Here is a 22,601-nt window from a genome sequence, read left to right as displayed (position 1 = left end):
ATCTGGAATAGGGAAAGTGGGGGAGAAATGGAGCAAAGATCTGGCTTGAAGAAGCTAACTATCCCAATCATATCTCAACCGTTCCAATCTAAATACATTGTCCCAGTTCAGTAGACAGTTAATTTCAATCCTGTTTTGTTGTCCCAACTTTGGAATTGAGCTGCAGAACCTTAATTTACCTCCAAAGCTAAAACTATTGGTCCTAAAACAACTTTTTGAAATTACAGGAATAAGAGAATAAAGCAACATAAGTTTGATTTGTTGTTTCATATTTCTCAGATAGCCATTAACATACAGTAAGGTATGAATCTATCAGAAAGGTTTAAACCATGCATTAGTAAAATACTAATTGTTAATATTGTGGAAAAACACAAATCAAGCTCATAGCAGACCAAAATGTCCATCATTTGTATTTGTGGGAACTTAATGGTGCATTAAATTTTCTTTAAAACACATTAATATAAGATAAAAATATTAAGTTACTTAAATATTCATGTTTTTACTTGCATAGTAAATGTCCATTATTTGTGTGTTCAGGTGAAGAGATATGATCCAGACCATGTGGCATCTAAATTCTCAACTGTTATATTAATTCAGTTTCCTTATACAACCGCATTCAATAGCCTTTCCAAATTATCGCCATTAATGAGATCAGCAATATCTAATGCTGGTGTATTTACTAAAAAAAAGAACAAATTGGACAAGAGAAAATACTACAAAAGAATTATTTCTAACTATATTAATTTTAAAAGACTTAATTCTTGAAATATTACTCTATTCCTTGCTATAATTACATTGTGGAGCTTTTCTTCTCTAATAATTTCTACCCTTTTACTGTAAAACTAGAAGACAACTGTATATTGTTTATGCTTGAGGAAACTGAACACCAAATCTGAACCAGAAATTTTAGAGTGCTGAAACATATTGTATATTCAGTTATTTTGTGCATCAGATTTGACAATGTTACAGTAGTGTAGCTATTACATTACCAGACTAATAGTCCAGAGGCCTGGACAAATAATCCAAAAGAAGTTCAAATTCCACCACTGTAATTTGAGAATTTGAATTGAGTTGATAAGTATGGAGATAAAAAAGCCGCTATCAACATAAAACCAATCGGTTCATCATATCTTTTAGGGAAGAAAACCTATCATTCATATCCTGGTCTATACATGACTCCAGTGACACACCAATGTGGTTGACTCTTCGTGGCTTAGCAAGCCAGTCAGTTGCGTAAGAGAATTTTTATGAAGGCCCACAGGTCAACTTCTCAGGTCAACTAGGGATGGGCAATAAAAGCTAGCCTTACCGCCATGCCAATATTCAAAGAAGCAAAAAAGTCACAGATTTGATATCCCGAATTAGGTACCATTCTTTCAGAACAATTTGGATTAGGATTGAATGATCTTTCTTATGACTAGATCTTTTCACCTTAGCCTGAAAAAAATACATTTAAAATAAGCATTCTACTACATTTTCTACAATGAAAAACTCATCATAATTTCCCTAATAACCAAAGCAAAGCATTTTAACATATGAAAGTTAGCAAGATTATGTAGATAAATGTAAGGTTTAAACAAAGCCCTAGGTCTAAATACAGCAATTTATCAGAGTCTAACTACTTTATCTCATCCACTATTTTCTGCTACAACTCTGTCATTTTGCCGAAACTTTTCAATGTAAGATCAGGCATTTTAGAAATAACTTTTACAATGTGGCATGTGAATTGCTAGTTAGTAAAACATGGTACAGCCGATCTCAATTGTGGCAATAATTGGGCACAACCGTCTTCAGTGTCCCTGGGCTATGAAGAAAATAAAACAAGTCTCATTCTGATCGCTATCCACAGAATCAAATAATTTTATAGTTCTTCCCACTTATGTCAGCTCTCTAAAAGAGCAATCCACTAAGTCCCACTCTTGTCTCCATCCCATACATGTAACTCCTTCCACAGCACCTTCCAAACCCGCTACCTCTACCACCTTGAAGGACAAGGGTAGCAGATGCTTGGGAACACTATAACCTACAAATTCCCCTCCAAGCCACACATCATCCTGACTTGAAACTATATCATCATTCCTTCAGTGTCACTGGGTCAAAACCTTGGAACTTCCTTGCTAACAGCACTATGGGTATACCTACACCACATGGACTGCAGTGGTTCGAGGTGGCTCACCGCTGTCTTCTCAAGAGTAATTAGGGATGGGCAATAAATATTGGCCTACCCAACAACACCCACATCCCGTGAACAAAAATTTCAAAAATGTAAACTTTATTTCTCATATTTATTTACTTCCCTTATAAAAGCAATTAAGAATTCTGCTTTTATTAGTGTTTTTGGTAAAGTATTCCACGTTCTAATAACCTGCTCCCTTGTTTTTATTATTCGTACATAGGATGTGGGATCGTGGGCCTTGCTGGCATTTATTGCCCATCCCTAATTGCCCTTGAAGGTGGTGCTGAGCCACCTGCTTGAACTACTGCTACGTACGTTGATACATCCACTGTGTTGCTAGGTAAGAGTTCTAGGATTTTGATCCAGCAACAATACATTTCCAAGTCAGGATGGTGAGAGACTTGGCAGGATACTTGATGTTGTTCCCACATCACTGCTGCCCTTGCAACCTCTACTGCCTAGAAGGACGAGTGTGAGAGGTGTTGTCAACGAAGCCTGAATTGCTGCAGAACGTTTTGTCAGTGTATACCAGAGTCAGGGTATGCCAGTGGTGAAGGGAGTGAATGTTTAAAGGTGGTGGACTGGGCACCAATATTTGTCCTGGATGGTGTTGAGCTTCTTAAGTGCTGCTCGAACTGCACTCACCCAGGCTAGTGGAGTGTATCCCATCACACTACTGGACTTGATGGTGGAAAGGCTTTAAAGAGTCAGGAGGTGAGCTACTCTCTGCAGAATACCCAGCCTCTTACTTGCTCCTGTAGTCATTGTATTTACGTGACTGGTGTAGTTAAGGTTTTCGATTTCGGTGACGGTCTTAAATCCATGTTCATAATTATCAGTTATAGTGGCAGTTTTGCCTCAGCGGTAGCACTCCTATCTGAGTCAGAAGGCTGTGGTTTGAAGTCCCATTCCAATGACTTGAACACAATCTAGGCTAACAGTTCAGTGCTGTACCATGGAAGTGCTACATTCAAAGATCCCATCTTTTGCACAAGATGTTAAACTCACCAACCAGTGGAATAGTTTTCCCTATTTACCTTTACCTCTTTGAATACCTCTATGAACTTAATTTGTTCTTATTAAAAAAGTACCCAGTTTATCAAATCATTGCTTGATGGATTTATTATGCCTATCTTCTTTCCATGGCCTCAGCATCTTTTTCAAAGAAAGTTGTCCAGAACCGGACAATGCTCTAACTATAGCCTAATTAATGATTTATATAAGGTTTATGGTCTTATAGATAGGTTCTTGATTGGTAAGGGGGTCAAAGGTTACGGGGAGAAGGCGGGAGAATTGGGTTGAGAAACTTATCATGATTGAATGGCGGAGCAGACTCGATGGGCCGAATGGCCTAATTTCTGCTCCTATGTCTTATGGTTTGAATTATCACTTTTGTACTCTATTCCAATTTATAAAATCTTGTATCCCATTTTTTTAAAAAAAGGAGCTTCATCAAATTATTCTTGTATCTGAAACTGTATCTGGAAACAGATTATGCAAAGTATATGGATACTAGATGGGAACAGGAATGTGTTTGGCTTTTATACCTGAATAAAATACTCATAAACCCTGACAGATGAAAGAGGGGATGTAAAAAATTAAAAATGCATTCCAAAACACAGGTGCGCCTGCTGTTATTTTTAATGCAGGGTATGATGTTTATGTCCTGTTCTCAAGAACCACTTTATGAACTTAAACTCCCATGTGCAGTTGGGACTCCAATTTAAATTTAACACTGGCTGACTGGATTTTCCAAGCTCAGGAAACTCAGCAACAAAGTAGAGACAGGATGAACTTGCTGCAGAAGACAATGGTTTTTCAACACACCTGAGAGCCAGGAGGAACAGGAGTGCTGCCCCCCCCTTCCCTGTCCACCATCTTCTGATCGTGGCTGTCTGTATATCCTGTCTTAACGCCCCTTCAATACATGAGCCCTCCCTCCCGATCCTGAGATTTCCGGATTCCTGTTCCTCTCCCGCCCCATCCCCATTGTTCAAAATACCCTCCCTTATTCCCTCCCCATAAATATTGGGGACCCAATATATAAGCTTACACATCATGAATGGCTATTTGGTTGAGGTGAAATGGCTCAGAAAACCTTGAGAAAAGAAGTTGGGGGATGGGAATAACTAAAAATTGAGTGAAAGATATGGGACAACAGCCAACAAATATACATGTTTCCAGGTTTAGGCACCTTTCTTTAGAAAGGATGTTAAGGCCATGGAAAAGTTCTTCCAAGGTAACAGGATAAGGGACTTTAGTGTTGAGGAAAGACTACAGAAATTGAGGCTCATTATTGTGCCACCGGCTTGGTGTCACATGCAAACTTGGATATACAACTCTCTATTCCTTTATCCAAGAATTTATATGGTGAAAAGCTGAGACACAGTACAGATCTCTGGGGAATATCATTCATCACATATACAAAAGCAAAATACTGCAGATGCTGGAAATCTGAAATAAAAACAGAAAATGCTGGAAATACTCAACAGGTAAGGCAGCATATGTGTAACAGAGTTAGTGTTTCAGGTCAATGACTTTTCATCACAACTGAAGAAAGATAGAAATGTAATAGGTTTTGCGCCAGTGGATGGGGGGAGGGACAAGAAGAACAAATAGGAAAGTCACGAGGTCTACAGCACAGAAAAAGGCCCTTCGGCCCAACCAGTCTGCACTGGTCAAACAAATACCTAACTATTCTAATCCCATCCTCCAGCACTAGGCCCATAGCCTTGTATGCCATTGCATCGCAATTGCACATCCAAATACTTCTTAAATGTTACGAGATTTTTTGCCTCTACCACCCTTTCAGGCAGTGAGTTCCAGATTCCCACCACCCTCTGGGTGAAAAAATTCTTCCTCACATCCCCTCTAAACTTCCTGCCCCTTACCTTAAATCTATGCCCCCTCGTTATTGATCCCTTCACCAAGGGGAAAAATTCCTTCCTGTCTACCCTATCTATGCCTCTCATAATTTTATACACCTCAATCATGTCCCCCCTCAATCTCCTCTGCTCCAAGGAAAATAACCCCAGTCTATCCAATCTCTCCTCACAACTAAAACTCTCCAGCCCAGGCAACATCCTGGTAAATCTCCTCTGCACTCTCTCTAGTGCAATCACATCCTTCCTATAATGCAGATTCCAGAACTGCACACAATACTCTAGCTGTGGCCTAACCAGCGTTTTATACAGTTCCAGCATAACCTCCCTGTTCTTATGTTCTATGCCAAGGCTAATACAAGCATGTATCCCACATGCCTTCTTATCCACATTATCCACCTGTCCTGCTACCTTAAGGGACCGGTGGACATGCATACCAAGGTGCCTCTGATCCTTGGTACTTCCCAGGGTCCTATCTTTCATCGTGTATTCCCGCGCCCTACCCAAGTGCATCACTTCACACTTATCCGGATTAAATTCCATTTGCCACCGATCAGCCCATCTGGCCAGCCCGTCTATATCCTCCTGTAATCTAAGGCTATCCTCCTCACTATTTACCGCTCCACCAATTTTCGTGTCATCCGTTAACTTACTGATCAACCCTCCAACATTCAAGTCTAAATTGTTTATATACACCACAAACGGCAAGGGACCCAAAACCGATCAATGGAACCCCTCTGGACACAAGCATCCAGTCACAAAAACACCCCTCGACCATGACCCTCTGCTTCCTGCCACTCAGCCAATTCTGGATCCAATTTGCCTTGGATCCCATGGGCTCTTACCTTTGTCATCAGTCTCCCATGTGGGACCTTATCAAAAGCGTTGCTGCAGTCCAAGTAGACTACGCCAAAGCATTGCCCTTATCTACACACCTGGCCACCTCTTCGAAAAATTCAATCAAATTGGTCAGACATGACCTTCCCTTAACAAAACCATGCTGACTGTCCTTGATTAATCCCTGCCTCTCCAAGTGTAGATTAATTCTGTCCCTCAGGATTGCTTCCAATAGTTTCCCCATCAGTCTTTGATAGAGTGAAGGGCAGAAGAGATTAAATGACAAAAGGAAATGGCAGATTAAATGACAAATGTACAAAAGCCAAACAAACAGTATGGCAACGGGTATAATAAAGAAACAAAAGATGTATCCAGGTGAGATGTGAGTGGCCGCAAAGCAGCCGCATAAACACAATATGAAGGTATAAAGAAAGAAATGAGACAAGACCGAACTAGCAAAAAAAGATAGAAGGACAGACTATGACCTAAAATTAATTGAATTCAATGAGTCCGAAAGGCTGTAGAGTGCCAAAATGAAAGATGAAGTGCTGTTCCTTGAGCTTGCGTTGACCTAGCTGGAACACTGTAGCAGACCAAGGACAGAAAGGTCAGAATTCCTTCATGAATTTTGCATACTCCTTGTTGTACCTCTAATATATTTTTTTGCTATTCTTTATGGCTCTCTCAGTCTAATGGATATCAATTTTTTGTTGCATTTGTACAAGTCTTTTCTTGTAGCTTGATACTCATTTGTTGAGCATGGCTGCTTGAAGTGGAACTTCTACTTTTTTTTTAGGGGTATGCCCCACTAATTTTGTTTTATACCAAATACATCTTTGGTATACTACTTACTGTTTGTAGGTTTACCCATTAACAGTTCAGACCAGTTTACTGTCGTCAATTTATTTCGCATTTCTTCAAAGTTTTCCTTCAAATTAAAACCTTGGTTTGTGTCTTTCCCTTCTCCCTCTCAAGCCCAATATCAAATTCAACTATATTATGGTCACTATTTGCACCATGTTCCCTCATTAGAATGCTAACTAATTCTGATTTGCTATTCATCACTAAGTCTAGTATGGCCTGTTTCCTCCTTGATTCTAAAACGTATTTGAATAGAAAAATGTCCTGAATACAGTCTAGAAATTAATTGCTTTTGACCCTTGAGCTGTCCTGTTTCTCCCAGTTGTGAAAATTAAAATCTCCCACTATAACTACTTTATTTTTACTGTAGACTTCCCTGATCAGTGTTCGCAAATTACCCCCCTCCCCCCACACTATATCACTACTTTCAAGAGGTCTGTAGACAACTCCTACCAAAGTCTTGCATTCTTTGCTGTTTGTACATCTAACCATAGTTTCCACTATGAAATCAGTTTTCCGATACAGTAACTCTGTATTCATCAGTACTTCCTTTCCCAGTTTTGAAAATTCTTATAACTTGGAATAATTAGCTCCCAATTATGCTCAGGTTATAGCCAGGTTTCTGTAGTGGTTACATCACACCCTTTAAACTGAATTTGTGCTTCCAATTAAAAAAAATGTTAGGTGCATTCTTGTGCAGAAGTTTTATCTAGGTAACTGTTCCCATCTTCCCCATGTGTCCTGCTAGTCTTTTTCCCACTTTTTGATTGGGGGCAGATTTTCCTAACCCGAGAACAGGATGCTGTGTCTGTCAAGTGATATTGCTGTTCTGCAGGTCAATGTTATCCAACACTTAAAACCCATTTACTGTTTTGTTCAGCACTAGTTTATCAAAGCTATCTCAAAACGAACTTACCATAAACAATGCTTTTCTAAACATGAATTACCTTACATACACCTTGTATTTCCATAGAAAAAGTCATCACCGCAAACAACCTTCAAAAGCTAACTTCCAGCTGGGCTACACCGAAACAGTTTTCTCCCACAAAAGACAAACACCAGCACTTTACTCAGCAAGAAACCAATTTCAATAACTCAATACATAATTTTATTTCTGTTTGCACCAAACATACTACTAGAGAGTTAAAGGCAGAAATTTGAATGTCACTGTAGAGCTGATGGTATAAAATATTGTATTCTGATTTAGATAGATATTTAATAGGAATAGCCCTTTCAGCCTGTTCTGCTATTCAATTAGTCCATGGGTAAACTGCATCTTGATTCCATCTACCAACTTTGGCTCTTTAACCCTTAATATACCTTTGCCTAACAAAAATCTGTCAATCTGAGTTTTGACATTTTTGATTGACCAAGCCTCAACTTGTTTGGGAGATTTCTAAATTTCCACTAGCCTTCGTGTGAACAAGTGTTTGCTGACATCACCCCTCAATAACCTAGTTTGGATTTTAATGGGCTGGATTTGTGGAAGTATTGATGGAGATTAGGTTAGCGTTTGCCACCAATACTCCTCTGACAGCAACTTCTGGAGTTTGCATATGCATAGTTAAACATAGAAACCCAGCAGTTGCTATTGTCAATAATTCTACACTTCTCAATATGCTGAGCTGTTGAAACCACCCCTCCCCCATCCCTGATGATAATCACTGTAAATCACTGAACTGATGAAAACTTGGCCTTTTACACAATTAGTCTTGCTGTAAAAATCCTCGAAAAGGTTACACCTTATTGAATGAGGTGGAACTTGGCTTTTAATAGCATACCAAGTTCATAATTACAGTTGAAAACCCTCTCTGCCCCTGGAAAACTAATTTTATATTTGTAGAGTATAAAGGTTTTCCATTATGCTGAAAAGGTTTTTTTAAAATATTTTTTACTATTTACTATTTTTAAAATAGTTTTTAAAAGTTTTGATATTTAAGCTTCCACCTCAATCCCATGTGTATATCCCAATCATTGTTATGATCCCCAGCTGAGGTTACCCCTGGACAAGCTTGATCCCAGAGTGGAAGCCAGATTGATAGATCCTAACTTTTATTTGTTTGTTTAAATACGTGGAGAGTAGCTACTAAACAGAGGCACAGGGGTCAGCTGATGAACTTTTAACAAAAGAATAAAACATATTAAACAAGAAAAGATGAACTATATTGCAATATTCCTTCGCCCACAACTATACCGTTGCAGATGTATACAGATTTGTAAGGATAACACAAAGTACAAATGCTATCTCCCTGTGGTCAGACACACCACACTTTGAAATCAAGTGACAGATGCCACCTCAACCAGATGCTATGGATCGCTCCTCAACTCCCCCCCAGACACTTGTCACACTGCGAACCAACCAGTCTCACTGAATTCCATCCTTCACACGAGGGTTTCCAATCTTCACTCTCCAAGATAAAAACAAAAAACTACTGCAGACGCTGGAAATCCAAAACAAAAACAGAATTACCCGGAAAAACTCAGCAGGTCTGGCAGCATCGGCTGAGAAGAAAAGTGTCGACGTTTTGAGTCCTCATGACCCTTCGGCAGAACTGAGTAAAGTTAGGAGAGGGGTGAAATATAAGCTGGTTTAAGGTGGGGGGGGGGGGGGGGGGAGGAGAGAAGTTGAAGGGGGGGTAGTTGTAGGGACAAGCAAGCAGTGATAGGAGCAGATAATCAAAAGATGTCACAGACAAAAGGATCAAAGAGGTGTTGAAGGTGGTGATATTATCTCAGAAAATGTGCTAATTAAGAATGGATGGCAGGACACTCAAGGTACAGCTCTAGTGGGGGTCCCAGAAACATGATAGGGTCCCCCTTGTCCTCACTTATCACCCCACCAGCCTCCGCATTCAAAGGATCATCCTCCGCCATTTCCGCCAACTCCAGCATGCCACCACCACCAAACGCATCTTCCCTTCACCCCCCCGGCGGCATTCCGTAGGGATCATTCCCTCCGGGACACCCTGGTCCACTCCTTCATCACCCCCTACTCCTCAACCCCCACCTGTGGCACCTCCCCATGCCCACGCAGAAGATGCAACACCTGCCCCTTCACTTCCTCTCTCCTCACCGTCCAAGGGCCCAAACACTCCTTTCAAGTGAAGCAGCATTTCACTTGCATTTCCCCTAACTTAGTCTACTGCATTCGTTGCTCCCAATGCGGTCTCCTCTACATTGGAGAGACCAAACACAAACTGGGTGACCGCTTTGCAGAACACCTGTGGTTTGTCCGCAAGAAAGACCCAAACCTCCCTGTCGCTTGCCATTTTAACACTCCACCCTGCTCTCTTGCCCACATGTCTGTCCTTGGCTTGCTGCATTGTTCCAGTGAAGCCCAACGCAAATCTTCCGACTAGGCACTTTACAGCCTTCTGGGCTGAATATTGAATTCAACAACTTTAGATCTTAAACTCCCTCCCCCCATCCCCACCCCGTTTCTTCCCCCTCCCTTTTGTTTTTTTCAATAATTTCTATAGATTATTCTTTTCCCACCTATTTCCATAATTTTTTACATCTACAACTAATACCTTGTCAGTCTTTCCATCCCACCCCCACTAGAGCTGTACCTTGAGTGTCCTGCCATCCATTCTTAATTAGATAATATCACCACCTTCAACACCTCTTTGATCCTTTTGTCTGTGACATCTTTTGATTATCTGCTCCTATCACTGCTTGCTTGTCCCTACAACCACAGCACCCCCCCCCACCCCCCCAACTTCTCTCCGCCCCCCCACCTTAAACCAGCTTATATTTCACCCCTCTCCTAACTAGACTCAGTTCTGCTGAAGGGTCATGAGGGCTCGAAACGTCGACTCTTTTCTTCTCCGCCGATGCTGCCAGACCTGCTAAGTTTTTCCGGGTAATTCTGTTTTTGTTTTTTCACTCTCCAAGAACTTGCTTTGGAATCTTCTCCCAAATCAACGCTTTCTCACAGCCGCCTCCCGCAAGGGTTCACCTCCAGGGTTTTGAACTCTCCTTCCGATGTTCCTCTTCCCTGGGTCACCAGATGCATTCAAGCTGTCTTCCACACACACTGTCTTTCTGACTCAGCAGTCAACAGTGCACCACTGCTTCATATGCCCATAGCAAAGAGTTACATACCGTCAGTTGTCTCTTTCGACCTTCTTGTCTCTTGCAAGCTGTTCTTGCTTTAAATCTTTCTGCACAGCTTTTGTCTCTAAATCTGAAGCATGCAGCCTTTCTCTCTGCCCCTCATTCTTAGCTTCACTTAACAGGATCTTTTCTCAGGTTCCAGTCCTTCCTTTGACTAGGTGGTCATCTTTGGACCTTCCCTTCTTCCACCCCCCTGTATTTTTGGGGTTTTTCTTTAGCTTGGGACTGGCTATCTGCCCCCATTGCTCCATTCTCTCTTGGCAGCAACTTTCAGAACTAACTGCACTCAAACAGCTTCCAAAACAACTGCTGTTTCTCTTCTTGTGTGTGTCTGTGGGAGGGACCTGTCTCTCTGGCCCCCTGTTGCTAAGCAACATTCCAATCCAAAAACCCATGTTTCCCTTTACTTTATAGGAGTCCTAAAAAACTCATTAAAAATGCAAGCACCTTTTGAAAGTGAAACTAAAACTCCGTTTGACCTTTCTTAACACAGGTACAGATTACAAATGAAACTTAAACTTTAAAGCTAAAACTCATTCCTAACACCCACAAATACCAATATAACTTACTTAAACTATCTCTATTCCTAACAATCATTTATTTCACTCCCTGTAAAATTTAATTAAAAATAAAGGATAATCAGTACATCTTACTTACTGGTTTGTTGTCTGTGAGAATACTTCAGTGTGAGTGAATGCTTATCCCGTTTAATAGCATCATTGTTGCTGGGTACCTGGAGATTCCTCGACAGCACCAGACTGAAACTGATGCCAGGAAAAGGGAAATGCTAGATTTCTGTGGGCAGCTTTCTTCAAAGTCAGCAGCGAGTGCCAATGCTTTGTCGCTGACTCCAAGATACAGGCCATAATTAGGTGCCCTTGTTCTAGGCTCTCAACCAGACATAGTTTTTCTCTCTCTCACTATTAATATCTTTAATTATTTTAATACATCAATTAGATCTTCCCTAAATCTACATGTAAGGGAATACAAGCTGCTCCCACAATTTCACCCTTATAGCCCTGGTGCAATTCTCGTAAATTGATGCTGCATCTTTTCCAAGTACAATTTTTTTCCCCCCCGAGGTGTGGTACCAAGAGCTAAATACATATTCTAAATGCACAACTTACTATTTAGCTAAAACATCATTTCCACCCCCTTGAGATAAAGACCAACATTCTGTCAGCCATTCCATTTAACAATTTCTGTATAATCTTTCTGCTCTGCCACAGTTCCTTATCTCACCATTCAGAATATACTCTATTTTTCCTAGGTTCAAACACTTCTTCACATTGAATTCCATCAGCCAGTTTTGCTCACTTACGTAAACTATCAATATCCCTTTGCAACTTTTACTGTGCCACCGAGCTTGGTGTCATCAGCAAGTCTGGATATATGGCTCCGTATTCCTTCATCCAAAACATTTATAAATATTGTATAAAGCCGAGGCCCCGTACAGAATAGATATTGTAAATTGAGCATTGTGTTCTGGCTAAAACTAACCGCTATTTGTTAATTGTATATCAATTGTGTTTAATTATATGCACCTGGTAGGCATTAATTGGGATTTCACTTAAGAGGCACTCACTGAAACTTGGGGGGAGGTGGGGGTAGTGGAATTAAGTGTTTATGCTTGTAATGTTTCACTATGCAAATGAATGTTAGATGGAGTAAAGATTGGCTCCAGTACTATCCTTCACCAACTGGCTTTCTGGAACACAACAGTGATTAGGTCCATTTCTCAGAATCATTTATTCATTCTTAATAATGGAGCTAGTTACCACATTTTAAAGATAACATACTTAGGATAGCGTAGATTATGCACACAGACAGCACTAACAATACATCTTTGTTTTAGTATTACCCAAAAAGAAACATGGGAATATGCAATAGTTTTATTGAGTAGATTTTGCATGCTTTTGAATCTATACTGGTGAGATGCACCCTTTGAAGCAGGAAGAAAAATTAGTAGATAGAAATTTTATAGAAGTTTATGCCCAGACTAGTACATGAATATATATATGTTAATACACAAAGGTTTAAAAAGACAATTATGTACCTCCATATTACTAATTATTTTCTATGGGTTATGTAGTAAGAAAAAGGCAAAATATTCTAGTTAGTAAAAAGCATTACTTTTCAAATTATCCCACAGGTCATTTAGCAATTAGTAAAATGTAAATCCATATAACAAGCATTTATTGAGGTTACTTTATGAATTGTTAGTTTCAATCAATGATACATAGCACAGAATGCTGAAATCAAGATAGATGTGTTGAAAGCATTCAATCAAGTCCATGTTCTTCTCCAATATTGTGTTAGAGATGTGAGGGTTTGACATGATTTCTAGTCAAACTGGAAATTTCTGAATTTGTTTACCATAGTAGGAATAAGTCAATAAAAAACTACTGTGTATATTAAACTTTGTACTGACTGCAGCATTCCATATAATATGTAACAGAGTTAAGAAATAAAAACAGGGTGAGGGGGGGTGAAAATTTAGATAGGAGCAGCAGTGTCTTATCTGAAGCCAGCAGTAATTAAGTGTGACACACAAAGGCATTTTAAAACACAAGAGTTAATTCGCAGTAAAAAATCATTACAATGATTGTGAAGAAGATAGCAAGAAATAGATGTTTTCCAATGGTGTACATATGACTGCAGCTAGTTGGGATCAATGAAAATCATTTTAGTAAGTAACAGAAATGCAAAACATGTCTGTTGATGCGATTCTTCAGCTCAGACACTGCCTTGATTGGTTGATATTGATTGGTTAAAAATACATAGGGCTTACTTGAAAAGGATCTTCAGTAGCCTTGCCACTTGTGTTAAGTACATTCAAAGAGTTGGCACGCTTCATGCTGCAACCATGTCAGTGACATGCAAGGGTAAACCAATCAGAATTACTGAAAACTAAAGCTCAGTGACAAAGCATAACAAGTTTTAAAGCACAGTACTTATTCTATCCTCATCTAGCACATAAAACATGTTTCCCAGATGAAGTCACAGATACCATTCCTTATGCTTCACACATGAAGGAAGAAATCGCTTGTAAACTATGTTAAAATAACTTGGGTTCGCATCACTCATTTTCATACTCACTTATGCATGATAAGATCAATTTGTGCTTGAATTTTCAAAGTGGAATAGATTTTCTGACGTCAGTGATATGTGACAAACATTAAGTTTCTTACTGAAAACAGATGTAATCTGGAATTAACCTACACAGTAATTTCTAAATTTTATCGTTAAAAGCATTGACTGTGCTTTCTGAATAAAAAGTTCTTGAAACTGTTCTATTTACAGTAATAATTGCCATTTTCGCTAGAGAGCATTATACTGATTTTAATTTGGTAGGTTCATTTAGTCATTGTTCTCTTTGTTTGCCCTTCTCACAAAAGCTAAAAAAAGTGAGGAAAAGGTAAGCCAAAGAGGATCAAAATGTTGAAAACCTTTATGCACGCTTGCTCTAACAAACTAATATCCAAAGTTCAAGCCAGTGCAATCCTGGTCATCCAGATGTATTTACAGCTTTACAGACTTCCTCAGCACCAGTCATAAGTGCAGCATATTATTATTCAGAACTCTACAATCAAACTATATGATACTTCTTTGTTTAGCATCATTTATCAAAATGTTTTATGCTGGGCCTTGTTCAGACCTTTACACATACCTGGGCAACACTTTCTTGTTTCAAAGTATTTCAAGTTTTCCCTGAGACAGCAATAGAGTCAGAGCCATAAACCATTAACATCCCATGATCTGTAAGATTGGAAAGGCGCTTCAAACAAAACAATTATTTTTTTTCCTTTGTTCATCTCAATGAAACAACTTGGATCTACTTGACACACCTTGCAGTCGAACTGAACTTCAAAAAAAAACTCACCCAACTGAGGCAAGCCAGTTTGGTTGGCAGGCTACTCTGGGCTTCAATCTTGTTTAAAATAAATAAATATACAAAAATTATTAGCAATGCATTAAGGCTTTCAGTGAGAGCTGAATATGAACTCAGGTTGTTAAATATTTTTCTTTGCAGTTAAGGATTTTAACTCATAAACCAAATATGTTAAAAATCTATGTATATACATGTACTTTTTATATATGCTTTACAAATGAAACAATAACTCCGTTTCAAAAGGTTATTTTCAATACCTTGTATTTAAAAGTCAAGTTCCAACCTTGTTTTAAGAAAAAAATGTCAGCTATTTCAGAGTTTCAAGGCAAATTCTTCTTTATTGACATTATAAATTCACTTGAAGCTTCCCCACGTCATGAATGATTAATTCTCTGTTTCTAGGTTTCCTTCGCTACCTACAGTCAAGCTGGTTTAGATTTTTATTTATAAGGAGCAGTAATTCCTCAGCTAGTAGTTCATTTAAATTGTGAATCTCGATAGCAAATAGCCAATAGTAGATGTGCAGATCTCAGCAATCAGCCAAAAAGGAAACATTCAGTCTGCCTTCAGTCAAACTTCAAGAAGACTCAAATATTTAAAATGATGGAGTCTAGGCTGTGTACAGAATTTTTGAATTAGATACGTTAGGTTATGAGGTTGAATGACAAGAGGTTTTTCTTTTCCCACAGGGTTAGTGACCTTTGGAACAAGTCACCACACATACAGTGCCGCAAGTGTTCCAAAAGCAGCTGGATAAGGCTGACATCACTGTGTACAAAAGTAAGTTGATGTTGGATAATGTACCTTGTGATCACACCTATCTCCTGGAAATTGCTTTTGATTGCCTGAATAGGAGAGGGATCTCTCAGAACTCTTTTTCCAAATTGGCCTTGTGCTTTTCTCTAATCTGTTTTTTATTTGCCTCTCCTGAGAGATTACATGCTGCTGGTGTGCGAGGTGGATGGAAGGGGTGCTCATGTTGCAAAGTTGTAACATGAGTGAATGGAACAGATTTGAACAAACAGCAGTCTTTTCCTATCTGTCTTTTTGAATGCTTTTATGCGTTTTCTTAGTCACTGTAATTTCAGTTACCCAGCAATACTGCTTTCAAAAAATAAATACTAAGTACTGCATACAAAGTGGGCAGAAATTGCATGATTACAATAAAAACTGGTGCTTTAAAAGGACTCATGTTCACCCTACTAGCTAAATGATGAAACATTGCCAGGGTGTTGGCGACATTTACAAAATTCCACATTTCTTACATACCAGTACTTGATGGGCTTCATAACTAGTAAGCGTGGTAAGCAGTTTAGTGGTACTTCTCCATCTTAAACAGAAGCTACAACAATATTTAAATATTGGGATAAAATTTTCAATTTAACATGCAAAAGCCAATTAGGAGTGAACATTCTGCACAATTTAATACATCCATCTAATGAAAATATGATTTCTATTTGATTGTAACTGGGTTACTTTTTTTCACACAGACCAGAAAGATTTCAATTTTGATTCCTGGTCCTTGTTGAGTTGATTTATCTTAACTGTGGGGGTAGGAGAACAGAGGAAACTTGCCACTGTGTTACTCTTTGCTTGTTGTCCAGTGACATCAAATGTATGTGCTGACATTCAGTAAAGACAAGTATGGCTGCAATGCTCATCATAGCCAAAGAACCAACTGCTATCACTGTAATATTAAAAACAATGATTTGGGTAAAACAGTGGAGGGTGATTTGAGTCTGTGTAATTGTGCCTAGCATGAGTCATATCATAAGCATAGGAGGAAATTGGAATAGGGTTGTGTATATTCCTAAACACAAGGTATTTGAAATTGTTTAGTTTTCTTACATGGTCTGAACAATGCCAGTCATAAGGGATGAATCTTATTCTCGGCCTAAACATCCTAGCCCTTGCAGAGTTAAGATGATTAAAACTAGTGAGGAGGTTACCCAATCACAGGAAAGAAACAGAATATTCTAATTTCATCCACCTAATTCAATTCTGGTCATTAGATCTCCGTAGTGTTATGTGAGAAATTAAACAATTACATAATTGAAAGAGGCATGCTTGCAAATAGTTATTAGTGTATGAATGTTGAAGAGAGGGAAAACTGGATTAGTTTAACATTTTATGCAACTGCTATCCTCATTGAGCATTCTATGCAGAAGGGGATCATATTTTGACCTTGCAATCTTTATAATTTAGTAGTATGCCATATAATGTATTTACTCACTAAGCCAACAGTAAACCTATGCTTCACAGTCCTGTATTTAACAATACATTTATTGCATAGAGTAAAAAAAACCTCATTTCCAAACTCAAGATCAACTGGGATTATAATATAAATTATGTAATTGTTTTAATTGCTATAAATGGAGATGAGAAATAATTATTTGCCAGTATTCCACATATTTAAGCAACCTGCCATCTTTTGAATAAAACACAAACAGAACTCCTAGTTCCTATGAATAGCAGCAGCCCCACCATAAAAACAATTAAGTGATGGCAAAAAAAACTGCTGCCATCACTTAATTGTTTTTATGGTGGGGCTGCTGCTGTTCATAGGAACTAGGAGTTCTGTTTGCGTTTTATTCAAAAGATGGCAGGTTGCTTAAATATGTGGAATACTGGCAAATAATTATTTCTCATCTCCATTTATAGCAATTAAAACAATTACATAATTTATATTATAATCCCAGTTGATCTTGAGTTTGGAAATGAGGTTTTTTTTACTCTATGCAATAAATGTATTGTTAAATACAGGACTGTGAAGCATAGGTTTACTGTTGGCTTAGTGAGTAAATACATTATATGACATACTACTAAATTATAAAGATTGCAAGGTCAAAATATGATCCCCTTCTGCATAGAATGCTCAATGAGGATAGCAGTTGCATAAAAGTTAAACTAATCCAGTTTTCCCTCTCTTCAACATTCATACACTAATCACTATTTGCAAGCATGCCTCTTTCACTTTCTCACATAACACTACGGAGATCTAATGACCAGAATTGAATTAGGTGGATGAAATTAGAATATTCTGTTTCTTTCCTGTGATTGGGTAACCTCCTCACTAGTTTTAATCATCTTAACTCTGCAAGGGCTAGGATGTTTAGGCCGAGAATAAGATTCATCCCTTATGACTGGCATTGTTCAGACCATGTAAGAAAACTAAACAATTTCAAATACCTTGTGTTTAGGAACATACACAACCCTATTCCAATTTCCTCTTCTCATTCAGCACAAGTTGTTGTTCACTTTATATTTGGTATTCTTGTGATTCTATTCTGATGAGTGCAAGACGAAAAGCTTCCACAGCATGTCTCTTTTTACAGCAATACTCAAGCTCTGTACTACAATGAGAGGACTATGACGAGGCGGAGGAATGAATTATTAGGAAAATAAATGAGAATATAAGAGCAGCAATTATACATTCACTATTTCTGCTTGGTCACACAAAGCAGAGATGATCTAGGGTGACAGATAATGTCGAATGCTGCATTCACACTACACTATAAATCTGCTCTTACTGTGCCACTAACTCTGCTTTCAAATGGCTCACTTCATTCACAATGAAGATAGTTTTAGGATACAGTGGGTATGTTCTTGAACATTTTTCAGCTAAAACATGTATACATAAGCAAAATTTAATTAAGTGCTGTTAATACATACTGTTAATAAGAATAATTCCATAATTAACAGAAGCTCAATTAATAGTTTAGCATAATAAGTATACTAATTTACCAAATGAATGTTAAACTATCCTTACCATAAAAAAGTACAAGTTCCTTTTTACCAGAAATATAGACCATAAACAGCAAAAAATTGTGACAAACAAAACTGCTACTAATACAGAGGTGAAGATAGCAGATTATTTTTCTGGGTCCAGTATGGATTAATCCTAAAGAGAGCAGGCTAAATGCAACATTGTTCAGTTCAGTTGTGTGTATCCATCTAGTAGTGCCCACTTCATTTTAAGGTTCTTTTCTGAATGCCTCATAAGGTATATGGATAGCTAAGGTTATTCTACAACAGAATGAAGTATTGTTGGAGGAATGCCTGTGTAAACACTGATCTAAACTATATAAAAAGAGGTCTCATTTACAAAGCAATTAAACTATAGAAAATGGCAAAATATCTCAACTCATGGAAGAGAGGCCAAGATTGCAAAAACTGAAAATACAAAAATAAAACACAAGCAATAGAGTAATTAAAAGCTTTTCTTTTGAAATATTGTATTGTCTTGTTGCAAAGATGCGGAACAAACTATTAGTCTCAATAGAATAATGCAGCGGTCAAGCCTGTGTTAATTTCTCACCTTGTTTTAGTAAAATAAATCAAAGACCATATTACTAATAACTTACTGATGACCAAATCATTTTTGTTAATGAGTAGCACATCAGCATGCACGATTTAAGTAGGAAACTACTTGTTTATTCATTCCCAGGGAGTACAAAAAACTTTTTAGTATCTTGAAGAACAGATGTACTGAATGAAAAAATCACAAGCCCAAGGTTAACATTAAAGTTACATTTTAACCTTTGGAACTCGTTATTGCTCTTTACTAATAAAGCGCATTTAGATTTTGATAGTAATGAAATTAAGGCAAATTTTCCAATAATCTAAAAAAGTAGTTCAAATTCTAATCTCAGAGATTTTACACTTTTTGGCACAAACATTTTTCATTTCACACTATATCAGTGCACTTGACAACATACATTTAAAAGATGCTGCTATGGCAAAATTTGTTTAGCAATAAACAAGTAGCAATTATGACAATTTTTCTTCAATACTGGGGAAACAAGGGTACAAAAGTCAGGGATTTTACTCTAGATCACTTTGCAGTTACTTTTTCTGTGTGGTCTGCACATGTGGATGTCAGGCAAGGAAAGGATTGGGCTCAGTCTTGGGGTCTTTTATTCAATATTCTGTTGATACACAATGACTAAAACCATGCATAAACATTAAACTACTAGGATAAGGTACCAGAGGGCTGCCAATATCCGTGATTTATACCCCACACATTAATCACCACATTCAGGAGGGAGGGAAAAAAAACTGTTTGGAGGAGGCACTTGATTATCACAGACCTTTAACTTGTGTCCCTTGGCAATTTAGCAAACCTTTTTCAAAACTGTATGAATTGCTTTGAGATTTAGAAAAAAGTTTGTTAAGAAATCATAATACCAGATTAATTATCTGAAACTGAAGACACATTGAAAGTAAAAGTTATTTAACACAATTAGTGAACCAGAGGAAAAAAAAATCACATTTGGTGAACTTCAGTTACATTGGTGTTATTGGATTATTGCAGTCTCCTTTGAGAAGTTAATAAAGCAAAAATTGATAATTTTGCTCCACAGAACATTCTGGTTCATCAAACAACTGCATCCCACGTTTGGTTTGGTATATTATTATTGGCTGCTTTTACTAGACAAAGATAATATTTCTTCATGTCTTCAAGGACATGACTTTTGGCATTTGCCTCATACCTCAGTTGCTTTACACATTGTTATTATGTTATGGACAAATTAATAAAGTTTTTTTTTACAATAACTGAAATAGTAATAGAGACATGCAAATTCAATAATCTTCCTCTTCTGTCTTTCACACACCCTACTTCCAAATTCAACAATTGGGCCTCAGCGTTCTGATTGGGAAGGATGACATTGAATTATACAGAATTCTAAAACAGAAATAGGCCATTCAGTCTAATAGGTCTGTTTTAGTGTTTATGCTCTACATGAGTCTCCTGCCATCTCACTTCATCATACCCTATAAACATAGATGGAGGTCTCCCACGCAATTACAACTCTTAAGAAAATTTACATTGTGTACATGCCAAACTTAAATGAGCTTTCTACCCCTAACCACCCCTCCTCTGGCTGGCCATTGATAGCTAGCTTGGCCATGAGGCCCTCTACTGTTGAACAACCAATTAACAAAGAAGAAGAGACATCAGAGGCATGTACCCAATACTTTCTTTGGCATTTTTTTTTGAGGGGCAGGGCATTTTATTTGTCCACTTTTTCAGATTTGCAATAAGTAGCTATCAAATGTATAATGCTACTTTGGACACTTCCTCCCCTGGATGTCCCCCACTAATCATGTGCTGGCCCACCCTTGCCACCCAATCACGGGCCAAGCCTCTTACTCCTCATTGATTGCAGGCCTCCTTCTCCACCCTACCCTTGATCACAGGCTCCACCTAGCCATCGAGTGCGGGCTTCTCTCCAACCATTGATCAAGGGGTCTCCCAAGCCTACCCCGCCCCTCTCTTCCCCACCCAACACAGGCCACCTGCCCCTAGCCTCCCTCATGGGCTGACTAACTCCTAGCCCCACCAATTATGGACCTTCTCCAGTCAGCCCTTCTGTCTGCCATCCCAGCTATTGATTTGTTGGAGTTGCACATATTTAGGCAACAGTGTTCCATCGCATTCTTGACTCGTACCTCGTAGGTACTGGAAAGGTTTTGGGTAGAGCTAAGGAACAAAAAGGTCCAATTACATTGCTCAGTGTAGTCTATAGGCCACCAACTAGTGGGAAGAATGTAGAAGAAAAAATCTGCAAGGAAATTACAGAGAGCTGCAAAAATTATAGAATAGCTACATTGGGAGATTTTAATTATCCAAATATAGATTGAGATAGTAGTGTAAAGGGCAGAGAGTATGTTCAGGAAAATTTTCTGCAGCAGTATGCTTCCAGTCCAACGAGAAAGGAGGCACTGGTAGACCTGGTTCTTGGGAGTGAGGTAGGCCAAATAGATCAAGTGTCAATAGGAGAAGATTTAGGGGACAGTGATCATTGTATCATCAGGTTTAGGCTTGGGACTATGGAAAAGGACAAAGAACAATCCAAAGTAAGGAAAATTAAAAGGGGGAAAGCCACTTCAATGGGCTAAGAACAGATTTGAGCTGAATAAACTGGCCGATAAAACTGTAGCTGAACAATGGGCTACCTTCAGAGAAGAGTTCGGGCACAGTCAAGGTATATTCCCTTGAGAAGAAAAGGGAGGGCAAACAAATCCAGAACTCCCTGGGTGACAAAAGAGATAGAGTTTGGGATAAAGTAGAAGTGTGCTTATGACAGATGTCAGGTAGAAAATACAACTGGCTGAATATAGAAGGTTCAGAGGGGAGGTGAAAAAGCAAATAAGAGAAGTAAAGTGGGAGCATGAAGAAAGACTGGCAGCCAACATAAGAGGGAATTCCAAAGTCTTCTATTAAATGTAAAAGGATGGTAAAAGCAGGAGTAGGACCAATTAGGGCCCATTTATTTGTGTGTGAAGACATTGGGCGTAGCTGAGGTATTAAATTAATACATTGCATCTGTCTTTACAAAGGAAAAAGATGTTACCCAGGCCATGGTGCAAGGGGAGGTGATTCAGACACTAGAAGGGTTTAAAATTGATAAGGAGGTGATACTGGATATACTGTCTGAGTTGATAAGGCAGCAGGACCGGACGAGTTGCAGCCAAGAATACCGAGGAAGTGACAGTGGAAATTGCAGAGGCACTAGCCATAATTTTTCAGTCTTCCTTAGACTCAGGGGTGGTGCCAAAGGACTGGAGGTTTGCAAATGTTACTTCCCTGTTCAAAAAAAAACGTAAAGATAAGCCCAGCAATTACAGGCCAGCCAGTTTAACTTCAGTGGTGGGGAAACTTCTAGAACAATAATTTGGGACAAAATTAATAGTCAGATGGACAAATGTGGGTTAATTAAGGAAAGCCAGCATGGATTTTTTAAGGGAAAGTTGTGTTTAGCTAACTTGGAGCATTTTGAAGAGGTAACAGAGAGGATTGATGAGGGCAATGCTGTTGATGTGGTGTACATGG

At 38.6% G+C, this 22,601-nt stretch overlaps 1 protein-coding gene across 7 annotated transcripts in view; it reads right to left on the bottom strand.

The window, feature by feature from the left end:
- Positions 1 to 22,601, bottom strand: part of klc1a (kinesin light chain 1a) — a 101,917-nt gene that overhangs the window by 2,748 nt on the left and 76,568 nt on the right. For 2 of the 7 annotated variants that reach the window (XR_013579462.1, XR_013579463.1), the window contains exons 15-16: positions 14,756 to 14,803; positions 14,543 to 14,631 (exon numbers count right to left, since the gene is read on the bottom strand). The exons of 2 other annotated variants lie outside the window; for them this stretch is intronic. Coding sequence is in view for 3 of the 5 variants with exons in the window: in XM_078562479.1 (XP_078418605.1) it covers positions 13,664 to 13,730 (67 nt within the window). In the remaining 2 variants the exon portion in view is untranslated. Of the gene's footprint in view, positions 1 to 13,663; positions 13,731 to 14,542; positions 14,632 to 14,755; positions 14,804 to 19,227; positions 19,710 to 22,601 lie in introns of those variants that run through there. 3 more of the 7 variants (XM_078562474.1, XM_078562479.1, XM_078562475.1) reach the window with 3 other exon arrangements.

This window comes from Cetorhinus maximus, chromosome 18, assembly GCF_964194155.1.
Source record: "Cetorhinus maximus chromosome 18, sCetMax3.hap1.1, whole genome shotgun sequence".
Lineage (NCBI taxonomy): Eukaryota > Metazoa > Chordata > Chondrichthyes > Lamniformes > Cetorhinidae > Cetorhinus > Cetorhinus maximus.
The sequence above is the reverse complement of the archived record's forward strand: the minus strand, read 5'-3'. Positions and strand labels throughout refer to the sequence as shown.